Raw genomic sequence first — 16527 nt, forward strand, 5'->3', positions numbered from 1 at the left:
TGGGCACCGTAAGACATTCAGCAGCATCCCTGCCTCTACCCTCTATATGTCAGTAGCATGCTGCTAAGTGTGCCTGGGGGGCAGAGTCTCCCCGGAGAGAACACGGGCTGAGGGTGGCAGTGCAGGCGGAAGGGGCCGACAGAACCCCAGTGTGTTCTGGGGGTGGGGTTGGCAGGACCTGCTGATGAATTGACTGGGGTGGGGGGCAGGGGGTGAAAGAAAGGAGAATCAAGAGAAATGTGCATCATAACATAAAAATGTGACTTAAAGAAACTAGCTGTTGCCCGGCCGGTGTGGCTCAGTGGCTGAGCGTCGACCCTGCACCATTAGGTCGCCAGCTGGATTCCCAGTCAGGGCACATGCCCAGGTTGCAGGCCCGATCCCCAGTGGGGGGCATGCAGGAGGCAGCCAATCGATGTTCTCTCTCATCAATGCTTCTGTCTCTCTCTTCCCTTCTCTCTCCCTAAAATCAATAAAGGAAAAGTAATTTAAAAAAAAGAAACTAGTTGTTTTCACCCCCTTTACAAAACTGCCCTCTCTTCTTCTTCGGCCACTCTCATTCCATGTGGGACTGTCCTACGAGCAAGACAGGGCAGGTGGGGGCTGGGGCGACACGCGGTTAGAGGGTAGAGTGACTAGAGCGTTCCAGGGTCCCCTTGGTCCCCACTTCCTGTTGAAGATGTTGAGTGGAGAACTGCCTGTCACTGTAATAAAAGTGTGTTATGTGCTTTCTCCCTCAAAAGTGCTACATTCTCCCAGACTAATTAGCATCATCATTTTCAAGCCCATGAAGGCTGAGCGGAGCAGAGACAGAGCAGTTGAGAGGTTCACACCCTGGACGGGTGTTAAGTAACTTGGCTGTGGGCCTCCAATCTGGCCTAAATGTGTCACAGCTGTGTGGACCGTCTGGGGTGAGGCAGAAAGGGTAAAAGTGATTCATTCGGAGATGAGGCAATGCTTCTGCTGAAAATCCAGTTAAATGTGGTCCCTGAGGCTGTTCTGCCTCAAAGCAGCTCAGGGTCCCTAGAGGCAGGCAGGAGCCAAACACCAAGGCTGGGGAGAGGTCTGACATCAGAAGTACTAGCTTCCTGGGGTCAGGATGTGTGCTGCACAACAGCAGGGGTGCTGCTCACACAACTGCCTGTAAGTCTCCCCCTGGGACCCAGCGACAGGACAGCGCTGCTCGGGAGGACAGAAGCCTTAGGTCCTGCATTTAAAGATCCTGGTGTTCAGTTCAGGAGAACTGTTCTGTGAAGAAATGACAATGGAAATAAAAGCAATGCACAGAAGAACATGTCAACGTCTTTGAGAAGATGAACTGAACGTTCATCTCTGGAGGCAGAGAGTTCCTTAGGATGTGAAAGTTCACTGCTGTTACTGCAGGAAAAAGAGGAAGGAGGGGACAGTGGAGGAAATTCTAAAAGGTCACAGGCTGCTGAGCTCTCCAATCCCGGGCCTGGATTCCTCATAGGACAATCCCAGCTCCTGAGAAAGAGACCAGGCTGCAGACAGGTGGAGCTCCAGGTTGGGAAGTGGGGGGGGAGGGGGGGGATGCTAATTAAACACTTCATAGCAGGACAGGCCAGGTCTTATTACAGTGAACCCCAAAGGACTGTCCACATTCCTTTGTTCGAAGGAATTCTGCAATATCAAAGGCTGCATGAAATAAGAGTCCTATTGTGCAGGATGAAGAGGTAGATCACTTGTCTGGTCCGCCAGTCACTGTGGGAATGACACTGACCCTCACAGGACTGCCGTGCGACAGGGGGTGCTGGCCTTGCTTGCAGGAAGCCAATGCGGTAAAACAGAAAGTGCACTCAACTTGGAACCAGACCCCGAGTCCAAGCCCTGTCCTGGCCGCTCGGAAAGCGTGTGCGCATGGGCACACCGCGGAGCCCGCGCTGGGGCGCCTGCCCACAGCACGGGAGCCCGGAGGACACAAACGCGTCTCCTGGGATGGCGTCGGTAGGGGTGACTGTAAAATGATCCAGTGCTATCGAGATATACAGTACCATTATTGTAACCTCACATAATAACTATAACAAGTGTTTATTTTTGGACAAGATGATTCTCTCCAGCTGCAAAAATGACATTTATATCATCTGGCCTCTCACAATACCGTGAGGATATAAAAATAGCTTCAGTTCTAGGAAACGGCCCCAAGTTTCCGTATGGCTCCTAACTCCTCTCTTTCCCTGCTGAGCCCTTCAGTTATCAGCAACCCAAGAAGTGCCGTGAGGACCACTCACCGTCGCCGCCACGTAAAAGCACCAGACCACCGAGCTGAGATGAAACACGACCAGCTGTCCAGATTCATTGAACTTGCTGTGCTTGACCTTAGAGAGATGAAGCCGTTTGCTGATTTTCTAAAGAATACAGAGAATCCCACATATTAATATACAGGTGCACTGGTAATGGGCAGGCTGACACTTAATGCAGGCCATAACACACATTATTCAGTGTAAACCTACTGAGTGCATTCAGTGCTTAGTATAAAGCAAGCATTTAGAGACAGCAGCAAGATTCGTGTCCCTAGCCTAGACATAAAGAAAACAGCCCCCGCCCAAACTCGGTATGACAGACCACATGGCACTGTCCTGTCCTGTCTCAGGCAGCTCTCTCCGTGTAATCAATACTGCTGTCTCGCGTGCTGGCTAAAGAAGCCTGCAATAGGGACGGGACCAAGTGCCCCGTCAATTCGGCCAAGCAGGGCATGCAAATCGGGTGAAGAAGTTCAGAGCGCCTCCAAGGTGAGCTCCTGCAGACCCAGGCATCTCCCCAGTTGCTGGTTTCGGAATCCAGACACATCACTTACGTCTAAAATGTACTCCTGAACCACAGCATGCAGGATGATGGTGATGAAGATGTAGAACAAGATGGTGACCAGGTCCTTCGGCCCGTAGTGATAGTGCACGGTCTCGCTGTCTGGGGAGCCAATGAGAGCCACGTCAGTGTCCCTGGGGTGAGGACGCATGCGGGGACCCCAACTGAAAGGAGAGCTGAAGATGCTTGTGCCACCAATGCTCTCCTTTTGCTGTAAACCCTAGACTAGGAAGAGAGAGTGTCTTCCCTTGAATCCTACCTCTGGACTTGAGCCTTGAGAAGTGCCAATGGGGAGGGCTAAGGGAACCAGGTACACCCCAGTTTGTGATGGCTCCATGTCCTAAGTTTGGGCAGGAGAGCACAGTGGTCACAAGCCAGGGGCTGGAGGCGACTGATCTCGATCACTCCCTGGCTGTGTGACTGTAGAGAAGTGATCAACCTCTCTGAGCTGCGGTTTCCTCTCCTGTAAACAGGGCTGCAGTTATACTTCACCAAGGAAGTCTAGCACAGGGGGTACTCGTGTGGACTCAGAAGCCCAAGGTGGTACCACAGCTCTGTCATTTACGTCCTATGTGCCTCTAATATGTGAACTGTGTCTCGGTTTCCTCACCTGGAAAACGAAGATAACAGCAGTTTCTGTATGGTGCGGCTATTGTGAGAATTACATGACTTAATACATGCAAAGTGCTTAGACTAGTATCAGGTGCAAAGTAACTGCTATATATGTATTTAGTATTATTTTTGTTGTCAATGTTGGGAGAATTATCCTATTGTGAGAATAAAATGAGAGAATTTGTGGGCAAGATGCTTATCAGAGTGCCTAGAACCATGGGAAGCATGCAATAAGTGGTAGTTAACTAAAATATTATTTAATATTAATTGATTAGAATCCCAGATCTCTAAGTCCATAAAGCTCAGCTGGCAGTCTCTTCCTCCATGGACAGAGGATTTACACCCATGTTTGAGTGAGCAAGGCTCAGGGTTGCAAGTTTGTGAACTTGGGCCTGGATGTCTGCTGCTCGGTAAATCCCCTCCCTCCAGCAGACACACTGGCCGCCCTCCCAGCTCCTTCCAGCTCCGCTGCATTCCCGCTGAGTCACACACACGAGTCATCTCTCTGCTGGGATGTAGTGACCAGCAGGTAGGTGAGTTTCAGGGTGGCCATGGAACAAAGTAGAGCCCATTGGGTCACTGAGAGTCAACTCACAGCCCCTGCCGCCTGGACTGGGAGAAGGTGACAGTGGGGGGCAGGGGGACGGCAAGGACAGAGAGCACATGAACTCTGGAAACAGCAAACTTTCCTTTTTCCTCTCCCTCCTCCTTTCCATAAAGACCTGCTCTGTGAGAGGCACTGGGCTAACTGTTGAAATACGGACAGAAGACACTGTCCGGGCTACAGAGTGTGCAGACTCTCAAGGAGACTGACCAATAAACGTGCTGTTTCCTACAGACAGTAACACAGCGACGCAGGGGCCAAGGTCGGCGAGGGCCTGCCTCCACTGGGGTGAAGGCGGGAGGCAGCAGGTCAAGGTGAACAGAAACCCAGGAATAAATAGGGGTGGTCGTGGTGATTGTGGGGGTGTCCTAGGCAGAGGTGGCGGCATCTGCAAAGAACAGACAGGATCAGTCGTGGGAGGCCAGGAGGCCGCTGTGAATGGCCCAGGTTCCACGTGAAAGGGTGTGTACTATATCCTGAAGGCAAGATGGAAATGTCGAATTCAAATTCAATGACAAAATGATAAAATGTGGGTTTTGGAAGGTTGACTCCGGCAGCAGTGAACAGCATCATGCCTGGAGGTGAAGACGCTGGTTAGCTGTCACGTGATCTGGGTGAGGAGCCAGGAGGGCAGGAGAGGAGGAGGAGGGTGGGCTGCGAGGGACAGAACTGTAAGACGAGGTGACTGACCCTCAGACGAGGCTGCGGTGGGAGGAGAGAGGGGTGGGACTCGGCCTCTCCTTGCTCTCGACCATCCATAAAGCTGGGATGACATTTTCTCTCCCTTCTGAAGAAGGGAGGATCAATGTTGACTTTAGATGGCAGCATATTTTGAAACTATAAAATTACTAAACACACGCAAAGTTTCATCATCAAGACCAGCATAATTAGGCCAAGAGGGAGTTACAGTCAATCAAGAAAAGCACAGCCCACATATAGTAAAAAACACCTGTCAAGACGGGACTGTCCACATTGAAGCCTATTTGGGATCATCCGCATTCTTCACCCCAAGTGCTGTGGTTCCAAAGGGGTATGACCGCGGCCTTAAATCTTTCTTGAAACAAGAATGAATGTGTACATTAACACATTCTTTTGTTCCTTCACTGTTGAGAGTTACACGAATATTTGCTCATCAACCAATAAACCACGTCAAGGCTCTATGCCGGGCACCGAGGGGATGGCAGTGAGCAAGCTGGGTGGGTACACACCAATTCTCCAGCACCGAAAGACCAGAGGCCAAAGGATACAGCTACAAAAACAACCAACCACATTTAAAAACATCTATCTGACGGACTTCAATAGATACATCTCCCAAGGCACACCAGTGGCCAGCAGGTGCCTGAAGAGGCGCTCAACATCGCTCTCATTAGGGAACGCACATCGGAACCACAGCGAGACGCTACCTCACACGCATCAGAACGGCTGGCATTTGAAGAAGAAAAAAACCCACACTAGAAAATACGTGTCGGCGAGGACATGTACAAATTAGAATCTCAGTGCACTGTTTGTGGGAATATAAAATGGTGGCCACTGTGGGAAACCGTACGGTGGTTCCTCAACATTAAAAACAGAACTACCATGTGATCCGGCAATTCCAAGTCTGGGTATATGCTCGGAAGAACGGGAAGCGGGATCGTGAAGAAGTATTTGTACACCCGTGTTCATAGCAGCATTATTCACAACGACCAAAGGTGGAACCCACCCAAGTGTCTATCAACAGATGAACAGAAAAACAAAATGTGGTATACACATACAACAGAGTATGACTCAGCTTTAAAAAGGGAGGAAATCCGCTCACAAACTACAACGCGATGAAGCTGGAGGACACTATGCCAAATAAAATGAGCCAGTCGCAGAAGACAAGTACTGTGTGATTCCACCAGTGAAGTTCCAGAGTCGTCCGGTTCACAGGAACAGAGGGCAGGATGCTGGTCGCGGCCAGGAAAGGGGAATGGAGAGTTGCTGTTTACTGGATACAAAGTTTCAGTTTTAAAAACTGTTTGCCTACCAACATGACTGAGCTTAACATTACTGAACTGGACACAGACATGGTCAAGATCATAAATTTTATATGATGTATATTTTGCCACAGTGTAAAACATACACCAGCAGCCAGATGGGATACGTTCTTTGACGTGGAGCAGAGGCTGAGGGAAGAGGGGACAGGGAAGCAGGGGACTGACTGCGGGCGGGAGCCTGGGAGGGCGGGTGGCCTGAGGAACAGCAGGAAGCTGAGCACAGGGGCGGGGCTGAGGTACAGGTCAAGGCAAAGCATCTGAAAGGCAACGGAGAGCTCCTGGAGGGTAGGCACTACGTATTTACAAGGATCCTCTCCCATCACGTGCTGAGTGGGCTGGGGCGGGAGGGCAGGTGGAAGGTGCCTGCAGGGATTCGGCCGGTGGTGGCGGTGCCCTGCACCAGCACTGTGGCAGAGCGGTGGAGAGGAGACCGGCTCGGAGAGAGGTGCTGTTGGAATCAGGAGAACCAGCTGCTGGGCTGGCTGAAGTTCCTCTGGAATCTCGTCTGGAGTCTTAGCGCTCCATGCTTTCACAATTCTGCAGCGTGTGCTGTCTTGCCGGATCCTCAGAACCGTATCACAGATAAGCAAGGAAAGCAAATGAAGAAATGGGATTCCAGAGTGAAGGGGCAAGGCCATTTCTCTGGTCTCCCGGTGTCTGAGAGCCACCGTGGGGTCAACCGACCTCCTCATGGCCTCCCCAGGCCCCAAATCCTTCCTGGTAAGAAGCTGCTCCTCTGATCCCTGCTCCTACAATCTAACAAGCAGCAGCGCCCGCAAACACCCACACCGCTCTCTGAGTCACACACATTACCTCCGTGCTTCCCTGTCTGCGCCACCTTCCTGCAGGAAAGTCAACTGGTGTGACCCCATCTGCTTCCCGCAGAGCTCTGGAGACTGGAACTCCATTCTGCTAGGCGTCTGTAAACCAACTCATTTTTTTCTTTTTACATTTTTGGTCGTTCACTAATTCTTATAAAAATCTCCTCCCTCCCCAAGTCCAAGCTCTGACTGAAGCCCCCCTGGCCTCACACGGGCTCTCAGAAAGACCCACCGTAGCTCAGCAGCAACTGTCACAAGCTTTCAGAGACCAGTGTAAGCAGGTCCCTGAGCCACTAGACCAGGGAGGTGACTGGTCACGAGTCAGCAAACTGCCTAGAGACCAGGCAGGCAGAATAAATAAGCCAGTGACCCAGGTGCTGGAGATAACAGAAACAGTGTCTACTCCCCCCGCACACGGCCCACTGCTTCTCCAACGATCCCCTCCTGGTCTGTCACATTTCTACCTGGAGAGAGGAACACGTTTCAGAAACATCCACTTTCCTCATTGAACCTTATTAAACGAACACAACAGTGAACAGGGTCGTCAGGGGCACACCAGCGGCATGGTGACTGGGGAACTGCAGAGCCGTCTCAAGGGGCTGAAGGAAGGTGGGGCTATGGGGGGGGGGGCAGTGTGGCCAGATTCCCAATATTTCAAAAGCGAAGACAGAGATCTTGACGTGAAATCATCTGATTTTACAATATTGCTGACTAATTCAAGAATTTTAAAAACACTTTATGGGCCAACACCAAACTGCCCAAAGAAAACATGTCTGAAGCCAATTCTGACCTTGGGCCACCCATTTGCAATCTCCAGCCTGGATGACCACTGGCAATTTTTCCACCACCAAAGTTCCATGTGTCCCTCCTACACCCCGTCCGTGGAGCGAGTCAACGTGCCTTCCTGTGGAAATCCATCTAGTGCGGGAAGAAAGCACCTTGAATTTCAATACTGGTCTTCCCCCTGTGGATGAAGTATCCTATCTCCCATCAAAAGTGACACTCTGCTTATCTCTGATCAGTTTTAAAAGACGGCTGGAATAATCAATGAGAGCCTCGTGAGCACGGGCCCTTTTCGGGAGTGACGCTCTCAGCGACCTCCTGTTTTGCTTCCTATGACTAAGAGATGTTTTTCTCTTTCCTGTGGTGTCACCTGTAAGTGCTTCTCCTCCTGCTTGTGCCTGCTCTGATCTCATCTCGATACTACTGTGCACACTCTGACCTCCTCCCAGGACCTGGGCTGGCTGGCGGCCCCGCGTGCTTTCCACATGGCCCTGGAGGCCCAGCACCTGCCAGGGAGGCTTCGGCCTTGTCTGGAGAAACGGCGGCCTACACAGCATCAGTGCACAACCTAGGTGCTCCTTTCTTGCCCAGTCTCCTCCCTCACCCCCACATATCTGCATCTGCAAAATTTATTTTTTACTGGTTTCTGTGCTTACAGCCAACTCTGTTTTCACATGATGTCGAATCTTTTACAACATATATATGAATCCGAACTTAAGTATGAAAAAATACACCACAAGCAAAATCAAGAGGCAAATGGTCACCTAGGGGGAATATTTACAATTCAAATCACACACAAAGGGCTAATCTCACTAATATGTAAACAGTTCATAGAACCTGAGGATACAAAGACAGAATGGGCAAAGGATATGAAGAGATAACTCACAGGCAGAAAAAACACAGATGGCCCTTATATATTTAAAAAGATGCTCAACCTTACACAGAAGAGAGAAATGCAAATTAAAACTACAAGGAGATACCATTTATACCTGCCAGACGGGCAAACACCTGGAGCTTGGCAATGCACACTTGCGAGGCTGTGGTGGGAATGAAAACGCACCACCTCTTCGGAAGCGTGACGTGGTATTTTCCATCAAGATGACAAATGCATCGGCCCGTTGATGGGGAAATCCTACTTCTGGGAATTTATCCTACAGCTAATACCTGCCATGTTCAAAATAACGTGTGCAAGGTTATGCACGGCAGCGCTGTGTGTAACAATACTCTAATGGAAACAACCCAAATTGTTTGCATCTACAGGGGACTGGTTAAAAAAGCCAGTCACAATGCCCACAAATGTGGCTGTGGACCCAGTGTCGGCATCACCGGTGAGCTTAGAGATGCGCACTCTGCACACCTTCCCCAGGCCTGCTGAACCAGAGCCCCCAAGCTGTGCTTAACCCTTCCAGGTGACTCTGCTGCACGCTAACGTTTAAGAAGCCCGGGGTCAACAAGGAAGCCGCTTTTAGAGATCAGAGAGAAATGAGGGTCAAGAACAGGTAAAAGAAATCAGGAGACAGAAAGCAGGACGGTGGGTGCTTTGAGGGGGTGCCCGACCAGGAGGAGCGCAAGGAAGTTGGGAGGGCGGAACCTCGACCTGGGTGATGGTGTTACATGGGCGTGCACGTATGTAAAAATTCATCACGCGGTACTCTTAAGAAATACGTCTGCTGTACCGCATGTGTTATGTGTACTTCAATAAAATTTCTGAAGAAAATCATGATGCTTTCTCTACACATGAAATGAAATGATACCCAGAAAACATTATTTAGTGGGGGGGAAAAGCAAGGTACAGACAGAACACAGTCTTCCACTTGTTATGTGAGAAAGGGGAGAAAAGAAAACTATGTATTTGTATTTGCAAGAAGAAACGCTGGAAGGACATAGGAAACTGTAAGGACACGCGGGGAACAGCGGCGACCACCACAGGGCAGGTGTCCGAGGAGGGGAGCCCCGCTGGGAACGAGACTGCCACTCTGTCTTTTCGTACAGATGTCTTTGAGCTACGTGGGCATATTTTCTATTCAAACATTTAAAAATAAGTAAACCTTCACATTCTTCCTGCTTTGTACAGATAACATTTAAAAGGTGGTGTCTTCTCTCCCTTGAGGCTGTTTTCTTGTTTCGTTATTCCCAGTGGCCCAGGCCAGACATGAACCTGAAGCTCACACCTGGAGCTGCCAGTTGCCTATCATGTGACCCAGGGTCTCTCTGTCTCAGTTGCCTGTTCTGGTCAGTGGGAGTAACAGCACCTGCTCTCTCACAGAGCTGTGAGGATGACACAGATTGCTGACGCAGGAACTGTCATACAAGTGCTGCACTGGTAGGTGAGATCGTCACAACTGCTTCCAACAGAAAGACTCGGAAGGCAAAGGTGCACATCTGGCACACACACAAGTACTCCCATCGGGGCTCGTGTAGGACAGTAAGGCAGACAACCACAAACCGGCTATGGAGCACCTGCCCCGAGCCAGGCCCTGCAGTGAGCACGTCCTGTAAGGGCATCATTTCCTCCTCACAGTGACCCTGGGTCTCAGCCCCGTTCACAGACATGGCAGCAGTCACTGTGCCCAGGACTCTCACCACGAGGCTGATGCCAGGGACCCAGGCCCCCCGTCTACCCACCAGGCCTCTCTGCTTCCTGACTTCCCTTCGCGTCACACAGAGTGCATTCAGTAAACCCGACGGCCTGCCCGCTCGGAGGTGTCGGGGAGAAGAAGGGCTGAGGACAGCAGGGCAGCCAGCAGCATTCTGACCTCCGCTGAGCCCGTCTCCCAGCTGCTGGGCCACATCCTCTCTGACCTCCCAACCTGGACGGCGTGGCTGGTGGCATCTGAACTACAAGCACCATCATGGTTCTCACACACACTGAGGGGTTGAACTGTGCTTCCCCCGCCCGACAAAGACAAAGACATAGTGGAGTCCTAACCCCAGAACCTCAGCGATGACCTTATTCGGAGGGAGGGTCATCAAGTTACAATAGTCACAAGGGTGGTCCCCAACCCAACATGACTGGCGTCTTTAGAAAAGGGGGAATTCAGACACAGAGACAGACACACTCAGGGAAAACAGCCATCACAGCTCCCAAAGGAGCCAACCCTGCCGCCACCTTGATGTTGGACTTCCAGCCCCATAAAGGTGAGACAGCAGATTTCTGTCGTGCAACCACGCAGTGTGTGCTACTCTGTCCTGGCGGCCCCAGCAAACTCACACACACACACATTCAACCCCTCCACACCCCCGTCAGGCTGCCCACGGATGTCAAGATATAGCTGAGGCTTCTTCCCAGTTACCATTTTAACCCCCTATTTATGACTGGAATATATTTCCTCCAGTTTTACAATAAGGTAGGAGGACAAGAAAAGGATATTTTTATGATGTAAAAAGATGTAGCAAAAGAGAAGACGTAAAGAGAATTCAGAAATAAAAGTGCCCAGCTGCTGAACTGTTTGCTTGACGTACCATTCCTTCTTACAGTCCCCCCTCCCCCACCCAGGACTTCAAGGAAAGAAACAGCACAGCTCCCAGGGCAGGCACACACCCCGCCTCCACCTGGGGAAGGGGTGAACTTCGTTTTTTTTTGTTTTGTTTTTTTATTTATTTATTTATTATTATTTTTTTTTATCCTCACCCGAGGACATTTTTCCATTTTTTGTACAGATAGAGTGGGAGGGAGAGAGAGGAAGACAGAGAGAGAAACATTGATGTGAAAGGGACACATCGAGTGGCTGCCATCCGCATGACCAACCAGGGCCGGGGACAAACTGCAACCGAAGTACGTGCCCTTAGCGGGAACCTAACCCGGGTCTCTCCTGACCGCAGACGGACGCTCTAACTGCTGAGCCAAACCGGCCAGGGCTGAGCTTCGTTTTTTTAATTCACATCATAGAAAAATAATTCCTGAAGATCACATTAAAAAAAAAAAAAAAAAAAGCCTGAAATCGTGGCTTTAAAAACCAACTTGAATAAAATAATGTAAACGAGCCCATTGCTACATTAAGGACAAAAATTATTTCAGAAAGAACAACTGAGGAAGAAGAACTGTCCCACCTACATAAAGATTTGATCAGAGAGACGGACGTGTGAAGGAGCAAATGAGGGCTGGCGTCCAGGCCAGAGGCGGTGCCACGGAAGGGAAGGGGAAGCTGATTCGGCAGAAGAGGCAGCCAGAGGTGGCAGGTCAAAGGTGTCACCACCAGGCTCTCTGGCCCCTGTTCCAGCACTTTGGTCTGGTTAACAATGAGCCACAGCAACTCAGTGGTTCTCCTTCCTCAAACCCCTGGAAGCCCCACACTGATTCTCTGGGCTGGGACAGGGAACTGTATAAAATCAAGACTAGGCTGCAAGGGGTCACTTCCGTAGTGCTGGTTCCATGAACAAAGATGTGTTCACTTTGTGAAAATCATGGTTTGTCCCCTTTTTGCACATTCAGTGCTGTGGTCTGAATGTTAGATTTAAATAATCAGTGCTGTGGTCTGAATGTGCGTTCACTCCCCTCCCCACCCAGTGCACGTTAGCATCCGGTGCCCAACGCAGCGGTGTTAGAGGCAGGTCCTTTGGGAGGTGCGTGGGTCACGAAGATGCAGCCTTAATGAGTGGGATTAGTGCCTTATGATCCCCACAGAGCTCCCTGGCCCCTCCCACCATGTGAGGATAGAGCAAGAAGTCTGTAATCTGGAAGAGAGCCCCCACCTCACCACAGTCTGAGCCTGATCTCAGACTTCCAGCCTCCAGAACTGCAAGGCATCATTTTTTTGTTCATCAGCCATCCAGACTGTGGCATTTTGTTATAGCAGCTTGAATGCATTAAGACAATGTACTGGGGGGAAAACCCATCAAGTCCTGAGCTGCTGTTAAGTCCTGCATCAGAGGCTCCCACTCTTTCTCAGGGGGGCTCCAACAATACCAGGGACACTGAAGCCTCTGCTTTCTCTTATTTGTACAGACAGCACTTTGGGGACCAAGGGGATCTTGGCAGCTGTTTGGCTTGAGGGACCAGGACAGAGCCAGGTCTCTGTCTCCCTAGTTGGGTTCCCCCCTCTGCCCACCAGCCTATTTGGCAAACCTAACCTTCCCATGCCTTCTCTGGGCCCTGGTGCTGCATGAGGGGTGAGCAGCCCAGCCCTCCCTCTACCTTACTGGTGCATCCTTGGGACTGTCCATCAACTCTCTGCACCTCAGTTCCCCTGGCTGTAAAAGGATCAGAACAGCCTGCGTGAGTCTCAAGTCTCGGGAAAGGCCACAGGTCTGGGCTGGGTAATTCCATCTGTAATCAAGCAAAGCTTCCATCTCCAGGGCCACTGTTGCCCACCTGTCTCTCCCTTTCCTCGTCCTCACAAGCTCATTCACAGAGAGGGGCTCGGTTTGCTCTGTGATGCTAATCTTCCATGTATGTGATGCAAGCACAAGACAAGACTAGTTCCTGCCATCCAGCACAGGGAACAAAACACACTCAGAGCCTTGGACAAAGGCCTCTGGCTGAATGAGGCTTTAAAACCATTTGTCTGAGGTTGTTTTTAAGGGGCAGTGTGTCTCATCCTAGAAGGGGCTGAGAACAATGGCCAAGCTATGGTGTGGCCAGTTCCCGGGCTTTTCATCTCTAGCTGCAAAGTGCCACACAGCAGCTGGTGGCCATAAAACCAACTAGGACCAGCAGAGCCAGGGATGGGGTCCTTGTCAGCTTTCATCCCTGCAAAATAAAACCTTCTGTGGAAGAGCTCCCTGGCCTTCTGTGGTAGGTATGCAGCAGGAGCAACAACTCCTACCCACGCTGTCTTGCAAATGAGTCTGTGACTTCTGAGGGAGCGGCAGCCCCAGCCTGAAACCACATCCACCCAGTGGTCCCCTCACCTCCCCCACCCCTCAGGCTAAACACGTATAGAAAACCAAGACTCAAAGAGAACAGAAAGATGCAAATGAGTCACCGGATTCTGTGGGCTGCCCTGCCACACCTTTGGGGTTAGAAGGACAGGGTCATTTGAAAGCCTCCCGGAGCTTCTGGCCCAGGGCACTTAGAGCATTGCTTCTCCACTTGAACCAGGAACCACCAGAAGACTCCTTAAAAGGGAAGTTCTGACACAGCTGGTTTGTGGTGGGGCCTGAGAGGCTGAGTTTCTAACAAGCTCCCAGGGGTGCCGACAGTGTGAGTCTGTGAGACTGTGAGTGGCAGGTGCTTGGGAGGCCTCCTCGGGCTTCCTGTCTTCAGGAAACACTGCGGTTGACAAAGGGACCCCGTCACCTGTAATTTTGCAGATGCGCGATGGAGACCCAGATGTTAAGTGGTCTGCCCAAGACAATTCAGCAAATTAGTGGCACAACGCCAAACTACCTTGTAAACACTTAGCCAGTTCTAAGTCACCTGTTCTATATCAGAAGGGAAGCCAGCAGGCCCTGGTCTGTCAGTGAGAAGAATCAAACCTCTCATCTTTGCTGACCCTGTACGCTCTATACATTGCCTGGAATAATACCAGATGCTTTGTGGTATTTTAATCAGAAAGAAGACTATGCGTCTAATGGTAAGACCAGAAACCTGACATTAATTCCTTGCCAGAGCTGGGCAGGGTGTATGGCAGGCAGACAAAGTACAGAACAGTCAGTTAAACTTCAATGTCACATAAAGAATAATTTTCTAGTGTCACTATGTCCCATGCATAATTTGAGATATACTTACAATAAAAAGAAGTATTGGTTGTTTATCTGAAATGCAAATTTAACTGGTGATGTTGAGTCTTCATTTTCTAAGTCTGGCAACCCTCACAGGGCTGCAAGTGAGAACACAGAGAGTAGGGGTCTGGTAACGAGGAACATTTCCTGCCTCACTGCTGCCGACCTTACAGAAATCCGCAAGGATGCTGGCGTGGCAGGCACCCCACGGGACGCACCACCTACTGCCGCGAGGGCTGTGCCGTCTCTCTGGATGGAGTGGCGCCTTAACTAACCCAGAATATGCCGAACTCCTACATTTATAGCTGCTGTTGAATCGTGTCCCCAGAAGATTTCTATGTTGCTGTCCTAACCCCCAGCACCCCAGAATGTGACCTGATTTGGAAACGGTTGTTACAGATGTCATCAGCTAAATGAGGTCCCAGTGGAGCAGAATGGGCCCTTCATTCAATATGACCGATGTCCCCGTATAAGGGGAAAGTTGGACACAGACTGACATGTCCGCGGGTGAAGGCTATGTGGAGACTGGCCTCGAGCTTCCACCAGCCAAGGAGCTGCCAGGAGCTGGGAGGGGCCTGCACGGACCCTTCCCTAAGCCCTCGGAGGGAGCGTGGCCCTGCCGACTCTGATCTTGGAGTTCCAGCCTCTAGAACTGGGAAACAATAAATTTCTGTTGTTTAGGCCACTCGGTCTGTGGCACTTTGGTTAGGCAGCCCTATAAACAAATGCTGGGGGCTGGGAAGAAGACGGTAGAGAAGGCGAGGGAACAGAACAACACAAGCAGGAGGACGCAGGGCACCACCGCTAGCTATCTTCCGCAGAACTGGAAAGCTGAGCAGAGGGAAGCGGTAGTGACTGTGAAAACACTCACTACTCTGCTGAAATTCAAACTGCACACATCGCGTTGAACAAGTCACAGGCTACATAAAGGAGTAACCTTAGAAATCAGAATGTACCCGCTTATTTAGAGCACCTCCAGCTTTAAAGAGATTTGGGGGGAGGGTTTTTAAATTTGCAACAGACCAGTTATTGTGAACAGGCCTTTTTTTCAAGGAGAAGTTTGCTTTCCCTCCAGTACGTACAAACCCAACATTACTGGACTGGTGATTCAAGAGTGTGAAACAAATTAAGTAGGCTATTCTGATTTCATTGTTCCTCTTGATTATTTGCTTGTCATATTTCAAATAGCCCCCAAAGGCAAGATTTATACAAAAGATAAGACTGTTGAACATGATCTAACCTCCCTCTCTATAGTAACTGAAACCTCAATTCAGGATGAATTTTAAAGTCCCCTCACCTTTACCCAGGCCTTGCTCTGGCCTGGAGGAGGTTTCAATAGCCCCACCCTAGAAAAATGCCAAACCCAGCTGGCCCCAGGCACACCAGGTGTTTGTTTCTCTCCTGAGGCCTTTGCACATGCTGATCCCTCTGCCTGGAATGTACTTCCTTCTGCACAGACCACCCCCATAGTCCCCACCTCAACACCTCCAACACAACTTCCTACACACTCAGCGCTCAAATGTCAGCTTCTCAGAAACATCTTCTATCATCACCCTTTTATTATTCCTGTACATGTAACCTTGTATATTTCCTTCGCCACACTTATTGCAACCATAATTATTTATTGTTTGCTGGTTTATTACCGATCCCTCCCTGATCAAATGGTAAGCTTCCATGAGCCAGAGAGCAGACGTGTTTTATAAATTACACCCAAGGCCTGGTGCACGGGAGGCACACAAATATTTGTCTGGCTTGATCAATTATTTATTCAAAACAAACAAATGAAGGCATGATATGACCAATACTGGCACACCCCCAAAACACAGTGGGATGTTGTCTATGCTCAGAGGCTCTGAGTTCAACCCTGGAGCATAAACTCTGTGCTTTTCATCCTGGCTATAAAAGGGATGCTTTTAAAGCATCACTTGTCTGCTAATTTCTCTGAGAAAGATTTCAAACTTAAAAACCAACGCTCTGATCGTGACCTGGCTTTACAAACAGTCCCTTCCTATCTTAAAGGCACATCTGGTCACATGCGCACCAGCTGCCGTGGTCCCAGGAGAGCACTTTCTCGTGGTAAATTCACAAAGCTGTGTGGGGTCATGATTTGGCATCCTATATAAAGTGACCTCAGGGAGAAATGAAATGAAAATACAGGCACAACATTTGATAGCTGAGTTTTTCTTCATAAATTAATAAATTG

At 50.0% G+C, this 16527-nt stretch overlaps 1 protein-coding gene across 1 annotated transcript in view; it reads right to left on the reverse strand.

Annotated features, from left to right (window-relative positions):
- TRAM2 (translocation associated membrane protein 2) overlaps positions 1-16527 on the reverse strand; it is a 71117-nt gene that overhangs the window by 13108 nt on the left and 41482 nt on the right. Inside the window, exons 3-4 of the mRNA XM_036249445.1 lie at positions 2816-2925; positions 2250-2366 (exon numbers count right to left, since the gene is read on the reverse strand). Coding sequence (XP_036105338.1) covers positions 2250-2366; positions 2816-2925 — 227 coding nt within the window. The remainder of the gene's footprint in view (positions 1-2249; positions 2367-2815; positions 2926-16527) is intronic.

Source organism: Molossus molossus, unplaced genomic scaffold (assembly GCF_014108415.1).
Source record: "Molossus molossus isolate mMolMol1 unplaced genomic scaffold, mMolMol1.p scaffold_m16_p_8, whole genome shotgun sequence".
Classification (NCBI taxonomy): domain Eukaryota; kingdom Metazoa; phylum Chordata; class Mammalia; order Chiroptera; family Molossidae; genus Molossus; species Molossus molossus.